Consider the following 24,679-nt stretch of genomic DNA (forward strand, 5'->3'; position numbering starts at 1 on the left):
CTGACAAGAAAATTTTAGTAACGGTTCTTCTCTTAGTATCTTCCTTGCTAATTTCAATAGGCATATTTTAAAGTGACTTTTAACTTTGATGTTGTGAAGTATTGCCACACACTGAAGACTGTCAGTACTGACAAATCTGTTTTCCTGGAATACCTTGTGCTGTTTTCAGAACTGCATAATCGTGTGACATCTGCTCCACATCTCATACGTGATCGACTGAGAAGGTTCACCCGTGGCAGATGGCTGCTGACTCACCTCTCAGCACTGAACACTGGGTTGCTTTCTGAGAAACATCTTCATATTAATTTTCTAAGAATCTTGAAAAGATGTGATGGGTCTGCTTGGTTTGATTGCAGGTAAAGTAAGTCACAGGAAATGCACATGGATGCAAATGTTCTAGGACCATGTGTAATATTTTAAAATTCAATTTCTGGGCTATCAGCAGACAAATTCACAAAAAGGAGATCAGGTTCACCACAGTACTTTCTAAGTTGTAGGTATCTGAATAGCAAAATCTGAATCACTGATTAAGATGGAGATCTTGGCTTCCTATGCAAAGGAATAATATCCACAGAAGCCCTTCACTTGAGTGAGGAATCAGGAAACATGAGTGAAATGGATGTACCCTAGACCTGTTCTTGCTGTGTTTTGGCTGCACTGTTCCAGGGTGGAAGGAATATGATGATTCACAGATCACAGACCTGGGTAGAAGGACATTCCTTGCTCTTCTAACATCCCATGATTGATAATATATGCACCTCTCATACCAAAGACCTTTGTCCTGTTCCCTGTTCTATCAGAGACTTTTGTCCTGTTCCCTGCTGACTGCCACATTGAAACAGGCACAGTCCAGTAAGCATGTGCAGCTTGGGCAGGCTAAGTTCTGATCAGTTATAGGAAAACTATTGCAAGAAGCCACAAGTTTACTTATAATGACATTACCTCACAAGGTTAATGTTGTTCAGTACTAAAATTAAAGAACACTGGGAACGGTTTGTTAGTTCCTCTCATTCTTACAGATTCCTAGGCATGGCAGAACAAGACAAGAAAAACCCCAAAGTGCCAGTTCTGAACCACTTAACTTACAGCTCTATATACCAAGTCAGGTGCATACATTAATTTAAAGCTAAATATTGTTGCAATAGCTTGAATAAATATTAACAAAATCAACTTGTTTGCATGTAGTTAGTGTTACAACAACCATATATAGCCAAATCCTTTAGGATCAAAAAACCACACATCATAAGCACCACATCTATATGTGACCACCCAGCCTAAACATGCTTCCGTCCCAAAGATTTACACATCAAAATGCTTTAACTAATTTTTTTCTTAAATCTTTCTTATGTCAACTACCAAAACTTCCTAAAGACCAAAGTGTAGCAAGACGAACCTCTTTTAGGGCACGGCACTTCAAGGTCCAACCAGGTGTTCCAGCAGAGACTCACAAATAGTGCTCTAAGCCTACAGCCCTCAGGGTTGACTACCCTGGATCGGTGCTGTTGCTCCAAGAGCAACTGACCTCTCTGCTGGCTTGCTCAGGAATGAGGTGAGTCTGTGACTCAGGCCTCACCTTTTATTGGCCCCCTAATCCTGCTCATACGCAGTGGGGGCCTGCCCTAATCAGGCACAGGTGGGCTTGACACAAGCTCATGCCCACTACCTGGCAATTACTGGCACCTGGTTGCCTCATTTCACTACACCAAAGCCTTTAGGAGGCTCAGCTGCTAATAACCAAAGACCAACAGCTGTGTCCTAAGGAAACTGAACTCATACCTTCTATTTCCACATAAATGGCCCTAAACTTAAGGAGTATCCCAGGAAGAGAAGGGAGGAGATGAGTGGTACAGAGGGAAAAAGAAGATGTTGTCATCGCTGTTTCTGATTCATCCTGTATGGAACATACATTAATCAGGTCTGACAGAGGAAGCCACAGAGGGTGAGCAAGGACTGCAGTCCAGTAGTTACAAAGACATATTCATTACATTAAGGGCTTGAACATAGTTCTCTTTCGAAGGTGAATGTCATGTCCTTCAGTATTTGCAGTCATATCCTTCATCCTTCTAGTCCAAAGTATACTCCATTAAAAAATAATGGAATGGCTTCAGCAGAAAAGATTTTAAGAATCCCCATCCAGAATAACCTAGAATTCAGTAGCCAGAGCTAGAACCACAGCACTGGACTGGAGCACTCATGCTCCTGATGACAGGGAGGAACACTGTCTGTCCTACATCCTGGGTAAGTATTTTCACTAAAAGGCAACGCCCCAAAAGGAAACTGCTTTTCCTTTGATTTTATGGGCACCTGTGGATATGTACCTAAAATAACCTCTGGGGTGACTTCTGCTGCAGGGCTTAGGATCTTAGAAAGACATTGTTGAACAGCTTAAGACAAAAGCTTTAGCTGTGTTTAAGTGATTGATACAATCAGGTTTCCTGAACTACTGCAGTCTGCTAAACATAAAGGAAATTTTAAAAATGGTACCAGTGTCACATGTGTTCCTTGATGGTAACTAGAAACCCCAGCATGCCCCAAACCAACAATTCCTGAGTCTCCCTGACCCAAATGGTATGTAATGATGGTAGTTAAGTCACTCAGAAAAGACCTCTGGGGGCTGATAGTTCTCTCATAGAAATTTTAAATCATTCAAGTTCCACTAACAACTCTTGAGTTTACACCATGGTGCCACAGAGGTGTATTAGATCCCTCAACTTCAAGCTACCCAGAGCTTACTCAGCTCATTTGGCACCTCTATGCTGCTGACACGTGCAGAACTTCAACAGATGGCTTTACAATACAGGCAGTTGTTTTGTGCTGTGCTACTGGAGGGGGGAAATACTCTACACAAATTGTCTGCAAGTCTGGAAAGAAACGAAGCACAAATCCATATTAACCTCAAAAGCCAAACTATAAAAAGTCAGATTAGTCATTTTAAAATGCATGTGCTCTGGGTTATGTGCTCAGTTGCTGCAAAATGGCAGTATTTCCCTGCAGCCAGGAGAACTGTGCTTTGCTTCAGTTTCTACCAGGAATATCCCTAAAGACTGTATCATTAGAAAGGCATAGAAATAAGAAATATGGGAATAAGCCTTGAGAACCTTCCTCATATGATCAGCTCTGACTGTCAGAAAAAGTACCTCCATAAAAAGCGTGTTTTCACATAAATCGTGAAGCAACAGGATACAACTTAATTTAATGAAATCTCTTTTGTCCCATGCCAAGCAATTCAGGAAATAACAAATCAGCTACTGTGAAAATGTTGAAATCAACACTGATGACAAAATAAACATCAATTTTACATTTAAGCCCATTTAAAAAAAGCTGAATGTACCACAAACTGAATTTTACACTCACTGATTTCACTAGCCACAGTACAACTTAAGCACTGTACATAAAAGACCAGAACTGCTCATCCCTGTTTCTCTGTGGCTTCACTTTTCTCTGTTATGATGCCAGATTATCAGATATATCAGCTGTGTTGAACTAGTAAACCACATATGCAGAACAGTGCTTTTCAAAAGTAAACTCAACCATTTCACCAGCATATAACCTCTGTGAAATGTATATTCATGCATATGTATTAGAATTTACTAGTGCAAGTTTAGAACAAGATTTTAGAAAATCCAATGCTCATCTCCTCTATTTTCTTTAAATGAAACATCTCAAAATATATCTCAAACTAAGATTCCAGGGGCTTGACCACTCAATTCCCACCCATTTCAATACACTTAGAGAATGTGCCAGTCACCTTGTGTATTATTTTCCCAGTGTAAACTGAAATACAGTTCCTTTAAGTAGCTTCAGAGCCCTACAATGAAGCAGAAACCTAAAAGCATTATCATGTAAGAGCCCTTCAAATGCAAGCAATACATTCCAGCCTAATTCTGGGACTGAATCAAAGCTGTATCCGCTTTAAAAAAATTATTTTATCCACTAAGGTCATTTAAAAAGCAATGTTGCTGGAATGATACTGATATCTTACATTTGTTACTTTGATACAAGAGCTTTATCAGTTTTATGTCTAATTTTATACTGAAGAACAAACAGCTCCTAGGCTTGAAGCTGTTATGAAAAAAATATTAAAACAACTAGACTTCAGAGAGGCTTCATGTTTTCCTTTCTGAGAATTTTTGCCATACTAAGATGACACAACATATTTTCAGAGAGTACTTATGCAAATGCAAGACAATCTGTCTCTGAAAGCATAAAATATTTCTACTCATGAAAAAGGAAAAAGCACAAGAACTGTTAAACAGACACAGTCAAAATGTAGGAACATCAGTCTCTGTGCTTCTCTTCCCAGGCCTCTACATATTGTCAACTATTTCAGGGTATGGTCCTCAATGTAGCACTTCAATGTGAGGCTCACAGGAGAGAAGAGGAGTTGGTATCATATTTTTGTATTGATAATGCAAGCAATTCCTATCCTGGGAAGAAAACCTCCCTTAAAGATGCAGAATATGAGACAAAATTATGGAACGTATAAAAACCTTTCTGGAGGTTTCTGGTATGGAAGAAGCCTCTTGGGGAAACAAAAGGCAAAGAGAACGGGACAGGAACACAGGACTTATTTTGTCCATCCTTATCTCTTTGCCCTTCCTACCTAACATTTTCTGATTATCCAATATCTTTTTTTCTTAAATACCTTTATAGTTTCAGTAGGCACTCCAGGCTCTGGAACTTTATCCAAGTAAGTAGTCAAGTCTTGATCCACGTGTTCAAACACTAATGTTAACTTGGTCTCTCTGTCTGTCCGTGACACAGTGCACACATCAAACAATCTGAGAAGAGATTAAAAAAAGACAAGGTAAGGATATGGGAACCAGTATACAAGAACCTGGCAGCTCATACATGTCTATTTAATCTTCTTACAGTATATCTCTGAGCTCTTTATTAATGAGATAACTACTGATACATCAATAATAGCAAAACTCTTTAATGTGTGAATGATGAAATAGGATTAAGTACTAAGAATTAATCAGCTGTTCAAATTAAAATAATTACATGAAAATAAACTATTTTTTGGACAAAGCAGCTAGAGATGCAGGAAAGGACTTGATATTTATCCATATCCTATGCTGCAGCACTTACAGTAATTTAAAAAAAATGTGTGAAACATTTGAGAAAAAATCTACAGGGCATTTGCGTACACATTCAGTGTCTTCCTACATAACTCCCATGTTCCCCATTACACAGCTTTATAATTAAATCTCCTTTGGCTGACACAGAATTTTTTTGCTCATTACTCTTGTAAGTTCCTGGACACAAGAAATACCATCAGAGTCCGGATACAGTCTGGAAAAAAGCTTTGTGCACAAGATGCCACTACTAACAAAGCTTTCTTCATCATCACTTTCTCTCATAATTGTACTGAAATTTCTCTAACATTTCGCTTTGTTGAACAACATTAAATCAAAAATAATTTGCAGGGCTCATAATAATGTCAGATTCCTATCTGATTTCTCTATTTTCTCTTGTTTTATCTTTTTAATTAGGATTTTTTTCATCTCCAGTTCACCGACTGTACCAACTTTAATCAGCGTTTTATGCTCTTCACAAATGTCTGCTCATTCGTCTGTGTTTCACACCTATACTCATACCAACAACTCTCCCTGTTCTTCAAGTACCATTCCTACTTCCCAAAACACAGTGGGAAACCATGGATGGAAGAACCAAGATGGAAGAACCCTTGTTCCCTGCTAACATACTTTAGTAATTTGTATATTAATTCAGTTTTATAGTATGCAAGTAAGATTAAGCCTTCCTCTCTATAGTAAGACAGAGAACTAACAGCTATTTTTATTACATGTCAGTAAATTTAAAATAATATAGCAATACACTTACTGAGAAAAAGTTAAAATGAAGAACCTACAATTGACAACAAACTAGTGCTGCTACTACAAGTAATTTTGGTCAAAATCACAGCATAGTTGTGGCTTTGACAGGAATCTTTCATCCTTTTAGAATAACTGTTTCTTTACTTTGTGCAAAATTTCTGATAACATTATCAAGTAGTATTTGTTTTTTGTCTCAGGATGAATGGCTTTATATGTAGGCAAGAGATTCCACACAAAGCCTTGGGTGGTCACTACCATTCTAACAGGACATCTGAGAAACAGGCTAGGAAAAGACTTTGTATTGAGTTTTTACTTCTCACCTTAAATCTCAGAATATTTCACAAGAGAAGGGAAGATAAGAATAAGCACAGCTATCTGTGAAGACTAATCCAGGTTTATGATGACAGTATGTTTTATCTGAGATAACAGATTTAACAAGTTAAGGCTGCAGTCCCACTTTGGAAGGATTTCCTAAATAATGTTTGGTCAGACACAAAAAAATTGTTTATTAGCCACTGTGTTTTGAAAATAGAATTATGCACATTCCTTTTAGCTTAAAGCAGCTTTTCAGTGAGTAATCACTTGAAAACTGGAGTTTGAAAATATGGAGAGACTGTCACTCTACCTAAACTAGAAGACTGATCTGTACTTCATCTGTAATCACATTAACTAATATTAAATTATTATGGTAACATAGTGACTATAATAACAAATGTCTGGGCACATTTCTCATAAAGATAAATAATATTATTTTAATAATTCTCTTAATGGGGTGTAGACAGAAGATAGATGTCCTGTACACAACAAATCAGTTTTGTGAAAAGTCACAAACCTTCCTGAAAAGTTGACATTTGCTGGTATTTGGCTTGAGGTTAATAATCTGCAATATATTTATATAAATCAATGTGGAATGTAGCCGGACTGCCTATAACCCCAACACATGCAAATAGAGAGGAGCCAGACAGGTCTGAACATCTGAATATAAACACTGGAAAATATTTCCAACTGTATGATTCCTTTGTGTTGACCTACATTTACCTAAAAATGTTCTAAAACACCTTTTTTGCCAGGTACTTAATACACTGGCAAGATTATCTTTTCAACTACAGCAAAACTATAATTCAAGAAAAAAAGGAAAAAAAGATTTCACTGTATAGAATCTACAAGCAACATGTAATTTCTAACTCACTGTGAAGGGAAATACCGATTCTCTGCTTAATTCTGTATGTGTCTTATTTTGATTCTAGCATTTTCTGGCACATCAAAATAAGGAACTCAGAGGAGTGCACCTCTAGTCACCTATCACTGAATAATAATATTTTCTTTCTTTTTTATACATGCTTTGTATGAAACTTCCCATGTAGTAGTACAGTTAATAATGAAAACATGGGATCCTACACCAAGTAGGTAGAAGCAAATTATTTTTACTCACAGAAAGTACAGCTGCTGTGTTAGAAAGGTAGTAATTTAAAGCACAGTTTCTATAAATTTGCAATATTACCAAAGCCCCTAGCATCTGGCATTGCCTGTGCTAATTATTCTGGAAACAGATTAAGAAAGACAAAGCCTCTTTATTTAGTAGTTTCCATATGGATAAAACTACTTCTTGTAAACTATGTTTTTACATCCACAGTGAGAAAAGTATCCATAAAGCTGTCTTCTTTAGCTAGGAACATCTCTACTGCCTCTAATGCACACCTCTCAAGCCATTTCCTCATGATTTTCTGGACGTGATGGATTCATTTTGCATGTGATTGCCTCTGCGGAAGAGGCAACAGCAAAAGGCCTTTTATTTAAAGAGTTACAACGTGGACACTGTCCTAAGTGAAGTAAATGTACATCAATTAATACAGGATTTCCATACTGAGTACTTTGTAAACACAAGCCCTGCCCTTCTATTGTACTTACAAAAGAAACGTTTGAATTATTTGATTAAAGAAAGATCCGCTGTGGGAAATCCTGCAAGTATTTAACAAGATGTTTGGCTGAGAGTCATACACAGCCTGACAAGTCCATCTGAAAAGGAACATTCTTGAGCAGACACTTACAGGGTACCTGTGTTTTAATACAGACATGTTTTCCAGTTAGTTGCTCTAGAGTAAAAAAACCTCATCAGCTACTCATCTACATCTCTGTTTTATGTGTCTAGTGCCTGGAGTATCTTACTATAACATACCAGAATACCTGCCTTCATGCAAAAAAACCTTTGGTTTTTCTTAATGCAGAAAACCAGATGATCTAGTCATGATTCATCTTGAAGTCTCCACAGCTTCTAAAAGCACATAATCAGACAAATCCAACCTCAGTTCATCTTAATTTCAAAACATGCAGTCTGCATTCTTAATGCTTTTATAAGAAAACACACAGTTATGCCAATTGCTTTGAAAACTGTTTCAACTACGGACTGGACTGTTACTGGATTTATTTCTGAGACTGTTTGTGAACCACTGTAAAGTTACCCACTTGTGGAACAAAACAGAATAAACATTTTTTTCCAGACCAAACCGAGAGAGCAGCAATAGACAATAAACTCACTAGCCCAAGGCACCTGCAAGAAACTCCAAAAAACAAATCTGACTGTAAGAGCTGAAAAGCTGTAGGACACCAGCTCTTTCATCTACTGTCAGAACAGATGAGTAAGTACATCTGGAAAATTAGCCAGATCACAGTCAAATGGAAGACTAAAAAATTAATATACTTACTGCCAATGAATCCAAATGCTTATTGTTATTTTATAGTCCTACTAATCCAACAGGAACACATAGCTTTTTACTTTGCTGGTCACCCACAACCCTGAACAAAGCCACAGTCCTTGCCCTCTACAGTTCTTCAATAACATGGATTTACTTCAATTTTATCAGAAACAATGTCTGCCTTGGAAGAGTTATTTCCTATCTTAAGCATGAAAGAGAAAGAGAACTTGAACCATCAACTAATGAGTAGTAGAGAAGTTTAAGATGACTGTGGTATGGTAAGCAATAGCATAATAATATGCTACAGCCTTAAGGTCTTTTAAGCCTGGACAAAGACACAGATGGAAAGAGTTTGATTGTCTCAACCCAACTCCAAAATGTATTTAACCACATGACAGAAAACCAGCACAGAAATTATGTGTGATTGACAGTGTTTACATAAACATGACAAGATTGGGATACAAGACTATTACAGGTCATGACTGAGGTTTATTGACAAATAATGTGTTTGTGAGAGCCTGAATATCTTCTGCTTTCATTGCTTTTGGCTCAGGTTAATCCTGTGAGTCCATGGTTTTCAAGGGCACAGCAAATTTCAGACTCTCAACCTAAAAACATTAAAGAATGACAGTAAGGCATCCTTTGAGTTCAAATTTCAGCAGCGGCCTTAGACTCTTCTGTTCTCTGGAAGCCAGTCAGCAACAAGCCCATTGTTCAACTCAACTTGTTAAACAGTGTACTCCTGGAAAAAAAAAAAGTTTTCCCCCTACCTGTAATACCAGATTGTAGCAAGACGAACCTCTTTTAGGGCACGGCACTTCAAGGTCCACCCAGGTGTTCCAGCAGAGACTCACAAATAGTGCTCTAAGCCTACAGCCCTCAGGGTTGACTACCCTGGATCGGTGCTGTTGCTCCAAGAGCAACTGACCTCTCTGCTGGCTTGCTCAGGACTGAGCTGGGCCTGTGTCTTAGGCCTCACCTTTTATTGGCCCCCTAATCCTGCTCATGCACAATGGGGGCCCACCCTAATCAGGCACAGGTGGGCTTAACACAAGCTCATGCCCACTACCTGGCAATTACTGGCACCTGGTTGCCTCATTTCACTACATCAGATATCTTCTGCTCTCTTACTTTTGAAGGAGGCAAAATCTCTGCTAACAGAATCCAGTTTCTACTTGGAATCACATACACCCAATGTATTGCAACAAAGAGGACATATCTCAAATGAAGAAAATCACTGGGCAAGTGGAGTGGAACACATGCATTACAAGAACCACGTCCACACAGCAAAATAGGAAAGAGAGCTTCACACACTGAAAGGTATGACAGAGCTCCTTCTCTTTATTCAGGACATGCTGCTTTGTCTCATCTGAATCAGCAATCACCTAGTCCTCCATGCCTCTGAAAGCTGGTATTTTAGGGATAGATTTTTCTCCATCGAAGGAGTTTTAGTGAAGAACTTCAGATGAAAAAAGAGCTCATGCAGGTAAACAGTCTGCTAAATTCAAAGTATCTCCTATTTTAAGTCTGGTTTTCTTTTGGATAACAATTGTAAAACCAGGCATTAATGCAAGACCTCAGTTCTATTCTCAGAAGTGTATGGGATCTTCAGGACCTTCCTAATGTGCTTGTCATTCCAGCTGCAGCTACACCACTGTGCACCAGCACTCAGGATATGCTTCCAAGGCAGAGTGCCACATAATTGCAGAGACACTTTGACCGTGCTCAGCTGACCCACCCCGGTACTGAAACCCTGCAGTGTGACACTGTGCTCAGCTGACACACCTCGGTTCTGAAACCCTGCAGTGTGTCAGTCCAGTCCGGCCTGCAGCATGGTGAACTGCTCCACCCTGAGTGCCCTCCAGCAGCAGTCACATCCCTAGAGTTAAACTGGATTAATTAAAATAAGCTCTGGTATCTCTACACTGCTTATGGAAACTTTATATCCCAAATCCTTATTCTCTACGTTTCTTGGGTTTTCTGAATGGTTTTCCGGCTTCAAGAGACAGATCCTTTCTCATCCTCAGAAGAAACCTCTTTCAGGCAAATAGCAGAAAAGGGCAGAACATAACATCAGATAAAATAAATGAATTTATCTAGGAGAGGCAGATGTTATGCAGATAGATGTTTTCAACTCTGCAGGCTCTCATTCATTATCTGTTGTGCACAGGGCAGAAAAAGCCACCGTGAAGAAGCAACTGCACAATGCAAGCAAGGCAGCAGAAAGTCTGGTCCTGGAGACCTACTCCAGCCAATATTCTTGCTTATAGCCTGCTCACAAGTGAGGCTTAAGGGAAGGAAGGGGGATATTAGGATGACAAGGCAATCGTTCATCTGCAAGCTGAGCTTTGTGCTGTAATTTTTTCCAGTCTTTTTCCCTTTCTGACTTGGAAAAATTATTTAAAATGCTTAGCTGTATAAAAGATGTTTTTGTTCTTTAAGTGTGTGCGAGGAAGAGAGACAGAAAAAGTGACAGAGAGAAATAGATGCTCTTGAAAGCAAAGTAAATAGCACTGGCTAAAGTCCGATAGTGTGGGCTGACTGGGCAAGCTTTCAACGCTCAGAACCGACTGCAGCCCTGACCTGCAACACCCCTGCTCTCCTGTGCTGGGCCTCCCTCAAGTCACGACCAGCTCTGGTGCCAGACTGAATGGTTTTGTGATGCAGACAAATGTCTGCTCTGATGAAACCACCAAATCTAATTTTCATTTGCAACAGAAGCCATGATTTGTGCCCAAAAGATGAAAAGGCCAAGTACGTTTACTCACTATACCACCCAAGTCACTAAAAGATGCTGTTGTTAAAAGAGATTTGCTTCAAATAAAAATATGCCTGATAAAGACACTCTCTGCACCCCTCTTTGTTTGTAGCAGCATGCTGTCTTTTTTAGCCCTCATGCTGCCATTTCTTGTTCACCTTCTTTGTGAAGGGATATTATTTTTAATAGGTGAGAACCAGGGATGGTTCTCAGTAATTCAAACAATATCCTGCCTGGCAGAACTTCACTTTCAGGACTCATCCTGCAGTTCACCAATTTTTGAAATAGTTAACTCCTCACCAGTCAATTAACAGCTTCATCTCATTGCACTTGATTTTAAATCCAAACTGGCCACACACTGAGCAATTGCCATTAGAGGGAAAACAGCAGACTGCTGGAGCCTGCTCCGAGTCCTGCCTGCTGCCATCCCAAGCTGCCTGTCAGATTCTCTCTGCAGGGGACAGGCCAAGTCACCCCCAAATCAGAAAAATAACGTGGCCTGTTACAAAGACAGTTGCTGACAGATTGTTTAGGATCAGCAATAGCTGTCTGACCTATTCATAGTGCTCTCATGTGATCCTTGAGCAAGCAAATGTACACTGCCTTTCAGAGTCATGCACACTGCTGTTAAAGAGTACTGAAGGCTTCCAGTAAGCTTCCATAAGCTTCCAGTTAAGAGTAAAAATTAAAGATGCTCTTCACTGGCAGTGCATGTGCATATTAAGTGTTATGGTAGAACACCTTCCTTTTTACATATCCTAAATAGCTCAACATGTAAATAAAACTTGTATCTGAGTCTTGATTTTTATTCAAATGAAGGGAGCACAGAAGTTATTCTGGATTCTCAGCTGTACTCAGTGCAACATGCAAAACAACAAAATCTAGTCTTTATTCATGTGTAGTTCAGTCAAACTAGTTGCTACAGACTCCACATTTCAGTTTACATTTTGATTTTATAGTTGTGACAAACCAACAGGATCTAAATCTAAGCTGATCAGCTCTTTTCCTAGATTTAAATAAACCCATGTTTGGAAGATTTTACAACAGGATAAATTATAATTCATTCTTTAGTAGTTTAATTAGCTAACCTATCTACACTTGAAAATAATTTGCAAAGCCAACATAGCAAAAGAAACAATGGACATAATAATCCCCCATTCCATATAAAATTATTCTCAGCAAAAAACTGACTGTCCTCTTTGATACCCTGTACCATAGTTTTTTTAAAACCTTGCATTATCACAGCAATTCCCAATGTGTTTAATTAGGCGTTTTTAAAGTGGTAATTTCAATGAAAATTTGATTATAAGCTCTTATTTTAAAAAAAAAAAAAAAGGGAAGCCAAGTATTGTAGAGGTCTCCTGTTCTGATTCTTACGATCAGTTCAGGGACTGCTTTTCCTGAATGACCTCCAGGTTATTCTACAGCCACAATTCTACCGGGGAACGGTGGCTGCATGCAAACCTCAGGTTTAGTTTAAATCCTAGTTAACTTTCCAGCCTTAGGAATAAAAGCAAACAAAGCCTGACCAACAGTATGTCTGAAGGGCAAATCTGGTGGTCAGAGCCACTGAAGGAGCAAGGTAAGTGGGCTTGACAAATGGTGCCCATCCACCTGAGCCCTGCTGCTGCTGCTCCCACTTGGAGGAAGCAGGGTCAGTATTGGCAGCAGCTGAACAGGGGCCAAAGCTGGTATGATGATGAGGAGGGGAGAGAGAGCACTGGTTGCAAAATGTCTTGCTGTGATTCTTTTGCAGGCACAAATAATAGCTTTGATTAAGACCCTCAGAAAAAAAGTACTGTTGGAGTGATCGGTGAGACACGGGCACATTAGGGCTTTGTAAGAAAATACATTCTATGATGTTTCATAGGTAGAGATGGGACCAAATAGTCTGAGTTTCTCAAAGAAGGATCAAGAACTGACTTTCAAAATGGCAAAACTTCCATGGATCAACAATACTGTGGATTCCACTGCAAAAGCAAAAAACAGCAGGAAAAAAGAAGAAAAAAAGAAGCCTGTAGAAAACTAAAAGGTTAAGTTGGCTTAAGTTGGTAATAGTGATATGCACAAAGTAAATAAATAGTGTGTGCATTAGTAAAGATAGATGATAATCTGGAAACCAAGTTAATTCTTTTTAGTCTTTTGAACTACATTGTTTTAATGTATTCAAGAAATAATTAAGGTAATCTGTAGGCTTTTAAAGGTAACATGCTGTATATCCATGTATTAAACGGAAAGCAATTATACATAGAAGTAAAACAGTCAAACATGCATGGTTCATTCTCATTCCTGTTTGCTTATATTTGGGTTTATTATTATGTATAATTTCTTAAATACAATATTCTTGGCTCTCTAGATGACACTATAGCAAAGAAAAACTTTGGTAAGAGAATGAAACAAGCATTACCCTGGGAAATCAGGTGCCAGCTTCTTACAGAGTCTGTTTGTTTATTGCTATGACAGCACAGTCAGTTGACATAACACAAGCTTTGAGTGGTATTTTATGAAATGTTTTTAGATCTGTCAGTTCAAAAATGCAATTTTTTTGTTAGGGTAGTAAGTGCACAGAGAAAACCTTGACTTTGCATGATCCACTAGCCTTAGCCTTACATTGTGCTCAACTTCCAGCATCCAAATAACCTAAGTGATTTTTAAGGTAGGATAGATCATCTGAAATTTCCTCTCCCTTATATGCCTGGTATCTTTCAGAAATGAAAGCAGAGAAGGAAAAAGAAAAGAAAAAAGGTAGGTAACACTGCACACAGAACTAAAGATAAAAGGTCAAAAAAGATAATTTTTCTCTTCCTTACACTCAGTCATTACTTGGACAGAGCAATGCATGCTGTTTAAACCTGTATCTACTATCATAGTTGGTGTTTGTGGTTCCTGGTCTGGCTTCTCTTACCCATGCAGTGAGAACTCTACAACTTGAGGCCCTGCCTGTGAGCTCTCCTTCTGCACCTCAGTCTCCTTTCCTGTACCACACTCCCTCCTTCCTTTAGGGCTTAATTATGGCCATACATCTCTGAAAAAGATGTTCATGATTTATTCCAAAAAACATTTGTTTTCCCTTAAATTCCTTAGTGAGCCACACTGTGAACCACTGCTTTCACAGTCTTTACCTGAAGACTAGAAAACAGTTATGGATATGAACAGTCCTTATTATCTTACAAATGGAAACAGCAATTTAGCATCAGATGTTTAAACCACATGAAAACATCTCTTAAATAATGTTTATATCTGTTGAAAGAATCTGTTTATGGATTTAGTAGAACTGTTCAAAATTTCCTGAAAATGGACCAGATATATCCACCCCCTTCCAATGCAAGCATGGTGGTTAGGTGGCAAACACAGCTGCCAAATCCAGCAGTAGACCAAGCAAAAATTCAGAAGGCATCTTACATACTGTGTTGATTCCCATACATGCTTGTCCTGCATGAAGTTAAAAGACATAAAGAGAGATGCAATTCACAGTCCATTTGGACTACACTTGCTATGGGAATGACTTTGATCAGGTCAGATGTATTCCCATGAAGTCTGTGTGCTGTGATGTCAGGGCCACCATTAACTTCAGGCAAAGGTAATTCCTCCATTCACTTCAGGAAAACTTGGATGGGAGCATAATAAGCACAACCAGCCTTCCAAAGGCACTGTACCGTGTGCTGTCACCATTGCTACACGTGCCACGAATCACATCCCATCTGCCCAAAAGGAAATAGCACTCAGGTGATTTCCAAAAAAAATCAAGAAGACAAAGGCAATTGTTCACATGGGTAAAAAAATCAAACAGGATTTGGCTAGATTTTGGGAGGCAGCCAGATTCAGGCACCTAAACATTGCATTCCTCTCACTAAGCTGCATTCTGAAGGAAAACCTGAGTGGCAGAGAGCAATTTATATCTATATATAAATATATAGATATATAAATATATATATATATATATAAAAATATATAAATATATATATAAATATATATAAACCACAGTTATGGTAATGCTTAAATTCAGGACAAACAGAAAGTAGATTTAAGGCTTGCAAGAAAGCTGACAACTCTGCTGAATGTGGTTGTCTTTGGCTACTCATCACCAGATGGTTCAGATATTATCCATTTACACAACTGCCTTGCAGTGCTCCTGGAGCACTGAGTTCTCCTCTTAGCTCCCGTGGAGAGATACAGCTGATGCTGCCCCAAGGGTTGGCAATTACTTTGAATGGGTCATGATGTCCTCCACATAATCAAGGGAAAAAAGGTTAGTGGAATCACTCAGGGGATAGTGGGAGGCCTCTCCTAGCTATGGAAGATACTTAGATGACTGATTTAGCAAAAATGCTTGAATTTAACCGACTTTGGGAGAGAGAACTCTTTCCCCGGAAGACCTGAACTAAGCAATTTTACTCAGTGGGATTCCAGATTATGTTAATTGACTTTTGAAGATATTTAAAAGTATTTCTTCTAATGAGGAACTTATACCAAAATGAGAGAGAAGTTGAAAGAACAAAGAAAAAAAGCACTGAAAATGCCTCTGCCCTATTCACTCAACCCCCGCAGATGAGGATCAATCCTATAAAGCTCTGCACACAAGAAGAGCCTTTACATGAAGCTCATGAAGTCAGTATATGCATTTAACTGGCTTTGGCTCAGGTCCAGAATTTCTTTTCATTTGCATGGGAGTTTCACCTGTGACAAACTTGCAGGATTGAGTTTATTATTCATTTTGTACAGAACAGAAACAAATGGGACTAATAAAGCTTCAGTAGAAATTTACAAGATTTTTCTGGCTTAATAAATTTAGCCAGGGGGCAATTGCTCTTAAACACTAGATACATAAAAAGGGATCCTAATTTCCATTGGAATGCAAATTCTGTAAACATTTTATCAGAATTTAAGACCTTCCATGTTACAAGTTTTTAAAAATATGGGCTTCATGGCTGGTCTTTTTCCCATTCCCAGTCATTCACACGTGGCCATACATGCTCCTTGGCTATCACATAATTTCTTTTCCTAACCTGTCATCAGAGCATATGCAAGGAAAACTTAAAATGTCTATTTCTCAGGTGCTTTCATCCTCCAGTTCTTCAGGTAAATGTCTAACACAGGTTTCTTAATTTTTCAGCAAGTTCACATGTTACTGTGAGCCATCCGTTTAAAGATGAGTGCACATGGAGTGAAGTATTCTACAGACTGGACAGCTCTTTCAAGTATTTCCTTTAAACTCTTCCACACATATGCAAAAGTAAACAAATAAAGGATTACTTGCAGAGTTTGGCAATAAAGAGGAGCTGTTAGTAGCATTTTGAGATGGAAGTAAGTTTTATTCAACTGTTTTATTACTTTGGGGCAAAGGCAACTATTTCTTTTGGGGTGTCTGATAGCAGCATGAGATGAGGGTTTACATTATAGTGCATGGTTAGTTTTCAGCTGAATTAAGCATTTTGTAAATTATAGTGTGCATCAAATAAAAATACATGACAAAACTGTATTTCAGTTGTTTTGCAACAAAGTCTTTTGCATTTCTGAAAGAAATGTGCAAACTATAATAAGTCCTGCGAAACGAGGCCTGGTTCCTAGAATGCCCAAACATTTTGACATCTAAGCAAATGAAAACAAAGTACATCTACCTCTGGAAGCAAAGGAGAGCGTGCTCTGTGATGCCCAGGCAGCCAGTGTCAGCTCAGGCTGAGCTGAGGAAGATGAGGACAGCACTGTGGTGGCTCCTGAGGCTCCGCAGCTTCCAGCTCAAAGCCCGGGCAGAGCCAGCGGGCATCTGCCTGGAAGGAGACAGGGCTGGCTCACATCTGCTTGCAAACACTGTATGGATTTACAAAGCCGGGGACACAGATTGCTTAAGATTATAGAGCAAGTTCGTGGCAAAACTGTGGAGGCTTAATTTGCCAGGAAATATCACTTCGGGTCTGTCCTGCTCTTAGGCCATTCCCGAAGCTATCTGCTCTTTCTCACTTCAGAAGAACACTGGGTGAGAAGGAAATTGTTCTAAACCTTTCCAAGCCATACAGGAATTGTTTTATTAATGCAATTATTTGTATTTCAAGAATAAGTCGAGAGACATTGAGGGCTGAAGGAGTTGCTCCTCACTCTTTTCTCTAATCCATCCTCAAACCCTACAACCATCCTATTCACTCCTATTCAGAGAAATAGCACAGCATCTGACACCTCAGATGATGATCTTGAGCCTTTGTACCCTTGACTAAACAGGCAACCCTACACACCATACAGGCTCACAGAATCAGCACAGTCTAAAAAAGCCTTTTTGGGCTGTGCTCAGCTTGCCTGTTCCAGTGACACACTACTATTTTATTTATTTTTTCAATTTCCATCTTTTCTCCATCTAAGATAAACAAGCGCCCCTCACAGTTCTTCTTTAAAGCTTCCATTTAATGTGTAGTCAAGGAAAAGCCAAATTTTTACATTGTGAAATGTATGTAAAGCAATCAGGCATCATTATTTATGTACTATTGTTACACAAAATTTTATGCTTCTTGCCCTATGGGCTTTTAATTAAGGTCTCACAGGCCTATCAATTATATCAATTGCCATAATATGTAACTTCTGAGTGTGAGCACTTGGTAGTGGCACTGGCCTATCAAGACAAATACATATTTTTTCAACCCACATGGCAAATACACAACAGCAGGAGTCAGAAAATAAAATGGGATTTGAAACTCAAGGAGTCAAGAGTAATTAAACTCTATAGATTAAGGGAACACATTAAGAAGACGGACGATCTTGGTAAAGATATGGCTGCATGAAGGGGAAAAAAGGCAAAGGAGAAAGAAAGACATCATCACACTGCTAAGATGATTCAGGAAACAAGGTCCCAAATCACAAAATAACCCAGGCATTTAGGGTAGTCACTACATTTGAGAATCAGTCATTATCCAAAGTGTCACTTTCTGATGATCTTCAATCAGTATCTCAATGCCTAAATCATGTAAGAATACAGGATTAGAAGAAAAAAACAAACAAACAAAAAGAGACTGGTTGCTTGCATTAATAAGTACCCATGCAATGGACATTTCTGAGGATGCGCAGCCGTGGGCCGTAAGGTGTTTCCTACCATCCTGCAAAGCTGGAATGAGAACTGCGCCCCTGGAGCTTTTCCTTATGGTCCATTTTGGTTTGAGAGCCTCATGATCACCCCAGGTCCCTGCAGCAGTAGGATATTCATGAAATAAAACTCCTAAGTTATTCCAGGAAGCTGACCTCTACCATTTTACACAGGATATTAAATAGACCCCAGCTGTCTCCACTTAGAAGTGACTTAGTTCATCTGTCTCATAAAGGTCCATTCAGCTGCTTTCTGAGTTATCACAGTATTGAAGTTACTTTCTGTGAAGAAGTCTAACTTTCTGATGATTTCCCTTGTTTACTTTGCATGCAGGCTGTCTTGGTTTTCAGACGTCACAACTGGCATCTACATGTTCTGAAACAAGAATCTGTCTCTGGATTATGAAAATATTTGATTAAGAAATAACCATCTCAAGTCCATTTAGGAGAAACATACACAGTTGAGTATTTCTTTTTTTTTTCTAAACCCAGGGAGACACAGTACTCTTCATTTCCATGAATGCCTCTGTATGCAAGCCCCAGAGGTATATGATTACTGATCTAAGCACAGTACTGTCTCTGTGATTTTGCTCCAGAAAGCAGAAAAGTGACATGGATGTAGATTTTCCAAAGCTCAGTAACACTTTTTCAAGGTTGTGAAAATGGCATTGATCATTAGAAATCACAGAATCACAGAATGGTAGGATGGATGGGACCTCAACAATCACGTGGTCCAACCTTTTTAGGTAAGAATACAATTTAGATGAGATGGCCCAGCACCCTGTCAAGCTGAGTGTTACAACTGTCCAGTGTGGGGAATCCATTCTGGGGAGATTATTCCAATGTCCCACTGTTACCATAGGGAAGAATTTTCTTCTAGTGTCCAATTGGGATCTCCCCAGGAGTAACTTGAACCCATTACCCCTCATCCCTTCTGGCAAGTCGTTGTAACAAGGATATCTCCATCTGCTTGGTAGCTTCTCATTTAAGTATTGAAACATGGCAATAAGGTCTTCCCTAAGCCTTCTTCTCTCAGACATGATAATCATGCCCATTAAAAAAATTTCAGTTAAATTATTTAAAGAACTCAAAGAGTTTTTTTTAACAAGAGCCTCCATTTAAAAGTGACAAGATGATATTGCAATATTTTTGTATGAAAATTGAATTGGTCTGGGATGAATGAGTTCTGGAACTCAGAGAATAATGCAATTTTGGGATAGTAATTTCATGCTTGAAAGAAGAAAGACCAAAGTGAGCTGAAATTTTACAAGATTTGAAAAATTTAAAACATGATTAATATTAAAAGAAGACAAAGTCCATAATCTGAATATTCCCTAAAGCCTTTAAAAATATATATTTGTACTGAACAGCAGAAGAAAAAAATGCCATCTATTAAAAAAATTAGTTCAGCTGCTTTTCAATATTGACATTCCCTGCCCAATTGCCTGCTGCAGCAGGCTCTGTTCCAGTTAGGTTAAGCCATTGCATGTTTACTCTTTGTATATTGCCTGGGCTCTTTGCCACTCACATCAGGCTTTGTAATTTTCATTTACTCTTTCCAGAACACATTTAATAAAATTTACTATTTAGTTATATTTAGGAGAGAGAGGACATTTCAGCTCTAAGTTCCAATATTCAATGTCATGTAACATTTAAAAACCAATTAGCTTTTGGGATTTCTTTTTCCCTGGATTGACCTCATTTGCTTTCAATATTTTCTATTAACTTTAAATAAGAAAACTGTTCAGACATTTTTAAAGCATAGAGTTTAAATTAACTGAAGTCCTACAAGTCTAGAAATCCTCAACCATGTTAGAAAATAATTATTCTGAACTACCTGGTATAAATGAAATCAACTCTTGAAATTTTCATTGTTCTTTTTCACATGCACACACATATGCAACAGGCATTTCCAAGCAGCTGAACAGAGCTCCTTTTTTGTTTTACTACAACTATATTGTTTTAGTAGTTCCAAACTGCCCTACACAAGGACAGAAGTTGGACTCGATTATACCGATGGGTCCCTTCCAACTCGGCATACACTATGATTCTATAATAAAAAAGCTGTTTTCAAGCTTTGTAAGTCAAGCTATAAAAGAATTAGCTTCAAAAGACACTCAACATAAGAAACGATGGAGCAGAATATGCCAGCATTATTGCCTGACTTTGATTTTGCAGACTACTATGGAGCAATGTGGGCTGACATGTTTTAAGCTTCTGAAAAGTAAAACTTTAAATTAAAAAAAATAATAATTCCAATAGATAAAAGTATGGTAGCACTGCTTTCCAAGTACTCAGTATGCTTGGAAAAAAACTCAGTTTTTTGACAATTCAGAGTAAAATGTAAGTCAGACAATACAATTTCCCAACTAATTGCAATTGTACAATCACAACATTTGCTCAAAAGCCATTTGAGGCAATGAAACTATGGGTAGCACCAGAATTTGATCAATAATGAGATACTCGGCTCACTTAGTGGCAAATCCTTTACGAGCCCAGTATGGCACAGTGAAGGGAAATCAGAAATATACACAGGAGAAACTACATCTGAGACATCTTTGAAAAAGGCCTTAAACCACTTGTGGGCTGCATGGCTAGACGTCTCCAACACCCATCTTCAGCTACCTTCCCTCTTGTAAAAGATTTAAAAGTTTTGACCAAAATGGCTTCTGCTGGAGATTAAAACTGGGTACAGGATAACAAGGCAATGCCCTCCCATTCCAGCTACATCATGTTCCCCTTAGTACTTTAATGCTAAGTGCAAACTGGAAACAGATTGTCTGAAGCTGATATATTTCACAGAAAACCCCCACTATGCTATTAGGAAAAGCACATAATTTTTGCCAGCTCTGGAGAGTTTGAGGAATCAATGTATTTAAACTATTCTGCTACATCTAGTACCAAGCAGAAGCTATAGATCCAAACCAGGATTTCCAGTGGCTGTACAGAGCAACACATCAGAGAAAAGTGTATGACCCAAGTGACAAAATGTGCTGATACAAATCTCCACTTATGTACTATTATGGTAAAGCTAAGTATTTTCACGTCCTTCCTCTTGACTGTTGAATTCTTGATTACCTCTATTTCTTAATCTCTTTTCTAAAGCCTACATCAAGTTTGGGAACCATTCCTTTCCCAAAAATCCAGATTTAATTACTGCAGACACTATGACAGTGTGTCTTGAATATAATTTCTTAAACCAGCTACTGCAAGGCTATGCAGAGAATGATTTCTTTGTTCTTCAGAAACAGCTGGTTCATTGATGATGCCTGTAAGTTTTGCCTTCAAACCTGATTTGTCCACTCTATTATGAACCAGGATTGAAATTATCCTTTATTATTGTTTTAGTAAACATGACTGTCCAGCTTCTTCCAGAAACATGGGCTAAATATCCTTTCACTGATCTAGAGAATGGTGGAAGATTTACATTTTCTTTCTATGACTTAAACTATTTTTGTCCATTCTCAACCTTGGGTTACTAGAAACCAATCAACCTTTGAAAAGTATTTTCTTACAGACATCACAATAACCTATTGATCTGGGACATTTCATTATACTTAAAATGTCTTCTAAAAAGACTACCTCATCCGTGTTATTCACCTATCTGGGTTTTATCTATAGCCACAAATACCTTGTAGTCAAATGGGTGACCTGACACTTCTGTGAAACTCCTAACTGTTCTCACTGTTGTACTGCCATGGTCTTCAGGTCTAGTCTCATTTCTTTTTGTATTTTTCCACTGCTGCATAAAGATTTGCTTTTGAAATATGCACCACCTCTAAAAAAGATTCTTAAAAAAGAATCAAGTCTAAAAAAGATGCTTTAATCTGATAAAATAAAATTTTAAAGCAATAAAGCCATAATTTCTTAAGAAGAGATTCAACATGCTTAACAAGAAGCATAAAATTATGTAATGACAAGAAACTTTTTTTTTAATTTTAAATGATGCTACAAATGTAAAGACAATGTGATGACAGGATACTGTGCAGTGAAGAGATACTGGTGCTCAGTTCTGGAGAAGTACTAACTTGTTTGAGCTCTTCCAAGAATGCCAAATCTTTTAAGTTTAATGAGACGTTTAATTTTGATTTTCAGGCTACAGTCATTGATTCAGATCTGTCTGGATATAGGTATTAATGCTTTCACCAAAACCTGTTGCTCAGTGTTCTATAGAAACAGGGATGAACACTATGGCAACAAATTGATTAGAGATGTCTGCAACGAAACCACACAGATCAGTGGGTAGATCTATCTCCATTAACAATCTAAAAGGTTAGCTAAGGATAAATAACACACTAATTAAAAGTGCAGATGCTGCTCAATCTCTCGTGTCATAAAGATCACAAATACAAGCAAAGTATCCTGTTAGATAAAATTAACAAAACAAGGTTCACCTTATAACCTACTTTCTAGTAGAGAAAAAATAATACAGCTCATTAACTTTCAACATCCTGCAGAAACCTGAAATCCATAAGAGTCTAATGCTGTGGTAGTGAATAAGTTAGACATAAAATTTCAATGCTGTAGAGCAAACAGAAAGTCTCCAATTTTATCTACAAAAACATTTTATCCTGAAGATGGGAGCTGTGCATAGCACTAAAATGACAGTGTGATGCAACCTCGAGTTCAGAGGTAACCACAGCACTGTACAAATTGCTCAGGTGAAAACAGAGATAGACATCAAATATTTCAGATGCTACATATTAAGGTAGAGAAGAATTATTTGTGGTGCTAAAAGGGAATGTAATTAGGAGGAGAGGAACAGGTCAACAGAACCTCTTGAGTCTACATCAATAAAAAAACTCCTGATGAACGAAATCTTTTTATATGCCAGTCTGGTGAACTTAATAGCTGCAGCACCTAAAATCTGAATGGTAAAGCCTCAAATGTGAATGCCTGATGGGACACCTTTTCTGCCTGTCCTATTGTGGTTTTGTTCATCTCAACATTAGGAATTTATGATTTGAGCAACTAAGGCTGTTTGAATCAGTGCAGCTCTAGGGGCTTTAACTCCACTAGTGGAAACTCAAGTCTTAAATTTACATCAGCATTCTTGGATTAGCTGGAAGATGTGGATGCAATAACCCTGTTAGTAGCAACTGTTAGGCTGCTCTCACAGCTCACAGAATCACAGAAGTACCTTGGCTGGAAAAGACCTTCAAGATCATCACATCCAACCATTAGCCTCACACTGCCAAGTTCTTAGCTAAACTATACCCCTGAGTATGATGTCTGTATGGCCCTTAAATAAACTACAACCATGGTGACTCCACTACTTCCCTGGGCAGCCTGTTCCAGTGCCTGATAACCCATTTGGTGAAGATGAACAATTAACTGTGCATATTGGTTTTCAGAAAATAATAAAAGAGTAACCAGAAGATGATCCATTACTGCAAAATCAGAGCACTTAAAAATCCATCTCTTCTGGAGAATACCATCTGACTATAATTTATTGAAGGGATGATATTTACTATGAGGCACATAGATATTATACACTAAAACTCCACAAGAGATTTTTTGGGAAATGTATTTGATCACCAATGAGGGTAACTGCAAAACAAAATACCAAATATAATACAAAATACTGTCAATCTCAATAATCTAATTTAATCTTTAATATACAGCATAAACCAAACATAATATATTTATATGATGAGGAAAGGGCTAGAAAGTCAAAGCTAGGAGCAAGAGAATGGGTAAGTTTTACCAAGACTTACTAAAATTGATACAATTTTAACACTGCTACAATTTCTCCATGAGAAACCTACCACATTTCTATTTATATACTGGATTTAATTTTAAATTTATCCAAAATGCTTTTGATAAAGTTCGTGGTAGCTCTCACATCCTATATCTGTTTTAAATATTTTTAAATGTACAGTTACGTATTTCCATGCATTAGCAGTTTCCGATTTTTTTGTAGAAATACTCACAAGGAGTCTAATTCCTTGCAAGAGTGAGTGCAAGCTAAATGTGACATTCAATGGCTTTACAGCCCTCCCTTTTTATGGGGAAGGAGCAGAGTGGACAAAGTCGTCTGAGGTTGTTTCACTCTGGTGGTAGCTGTGTATCCAAACGAGTCCGCCCCCAAACATTTAAGCACCCTGAGTACATTCCCAACTTCTACTGCCAAGTTAAAATGAAAACGGTCTTAGTTAAGAAATGATTGAGGTGGTTTGCTCTAATCAAATTAAACCAGCCAAATGTTCTTTTCAAAGGTAACTGTCTACTCTGCAGCTGTATGCAAAATACCACATCAAAAAAAAAAAAAAAAAAAGAAAAAGAAAAAAACCTGATAGAATTCTACCCCTACAGTAGAGCTCTGG

The 24,679-nt window shown here is 38.2% G+C and overlaps 1 protein-coding gene across 4 annotated transcripts in view; it reads right to left on the bottom strand.

The window, feature by feature from the left end:
* Positions 1-24,679, bottom strand: part of CDK6 (cyclin dependent kinase 6) — a 125,938-nt gene that overhangs the window by 90,004 nt on the left and 11,255 nt on the right. For all 4 annotated transcript variants that reach the window (XM_030445101.1, XM_030445104.1, XM_030445102.1 and 1 more), the window contains exon 3: positions 4,646-4,781. In XM_030445101.1, the coding sequence (XP_030300961.1) occupies positions 4,646-4,781 (136 nt within the window). The remainder of the gene's footprint in view (positions 1-4,645; positions 4,782-24,679) is intronic.

The sequence above is a fragment of the Calypte anna genome, chromosome 2, assembly GCF_003957555.1.
Source record: "Calypte anna isolate BGI_N300 chromosome 2, bCalAnn1_v1.p, whole genome shotgun sequence".
NCBI lineage: Eukaryota > Metazoa > Chordata > Aves > Apodiformes > Trochilidae > Calypte > Calypte anna.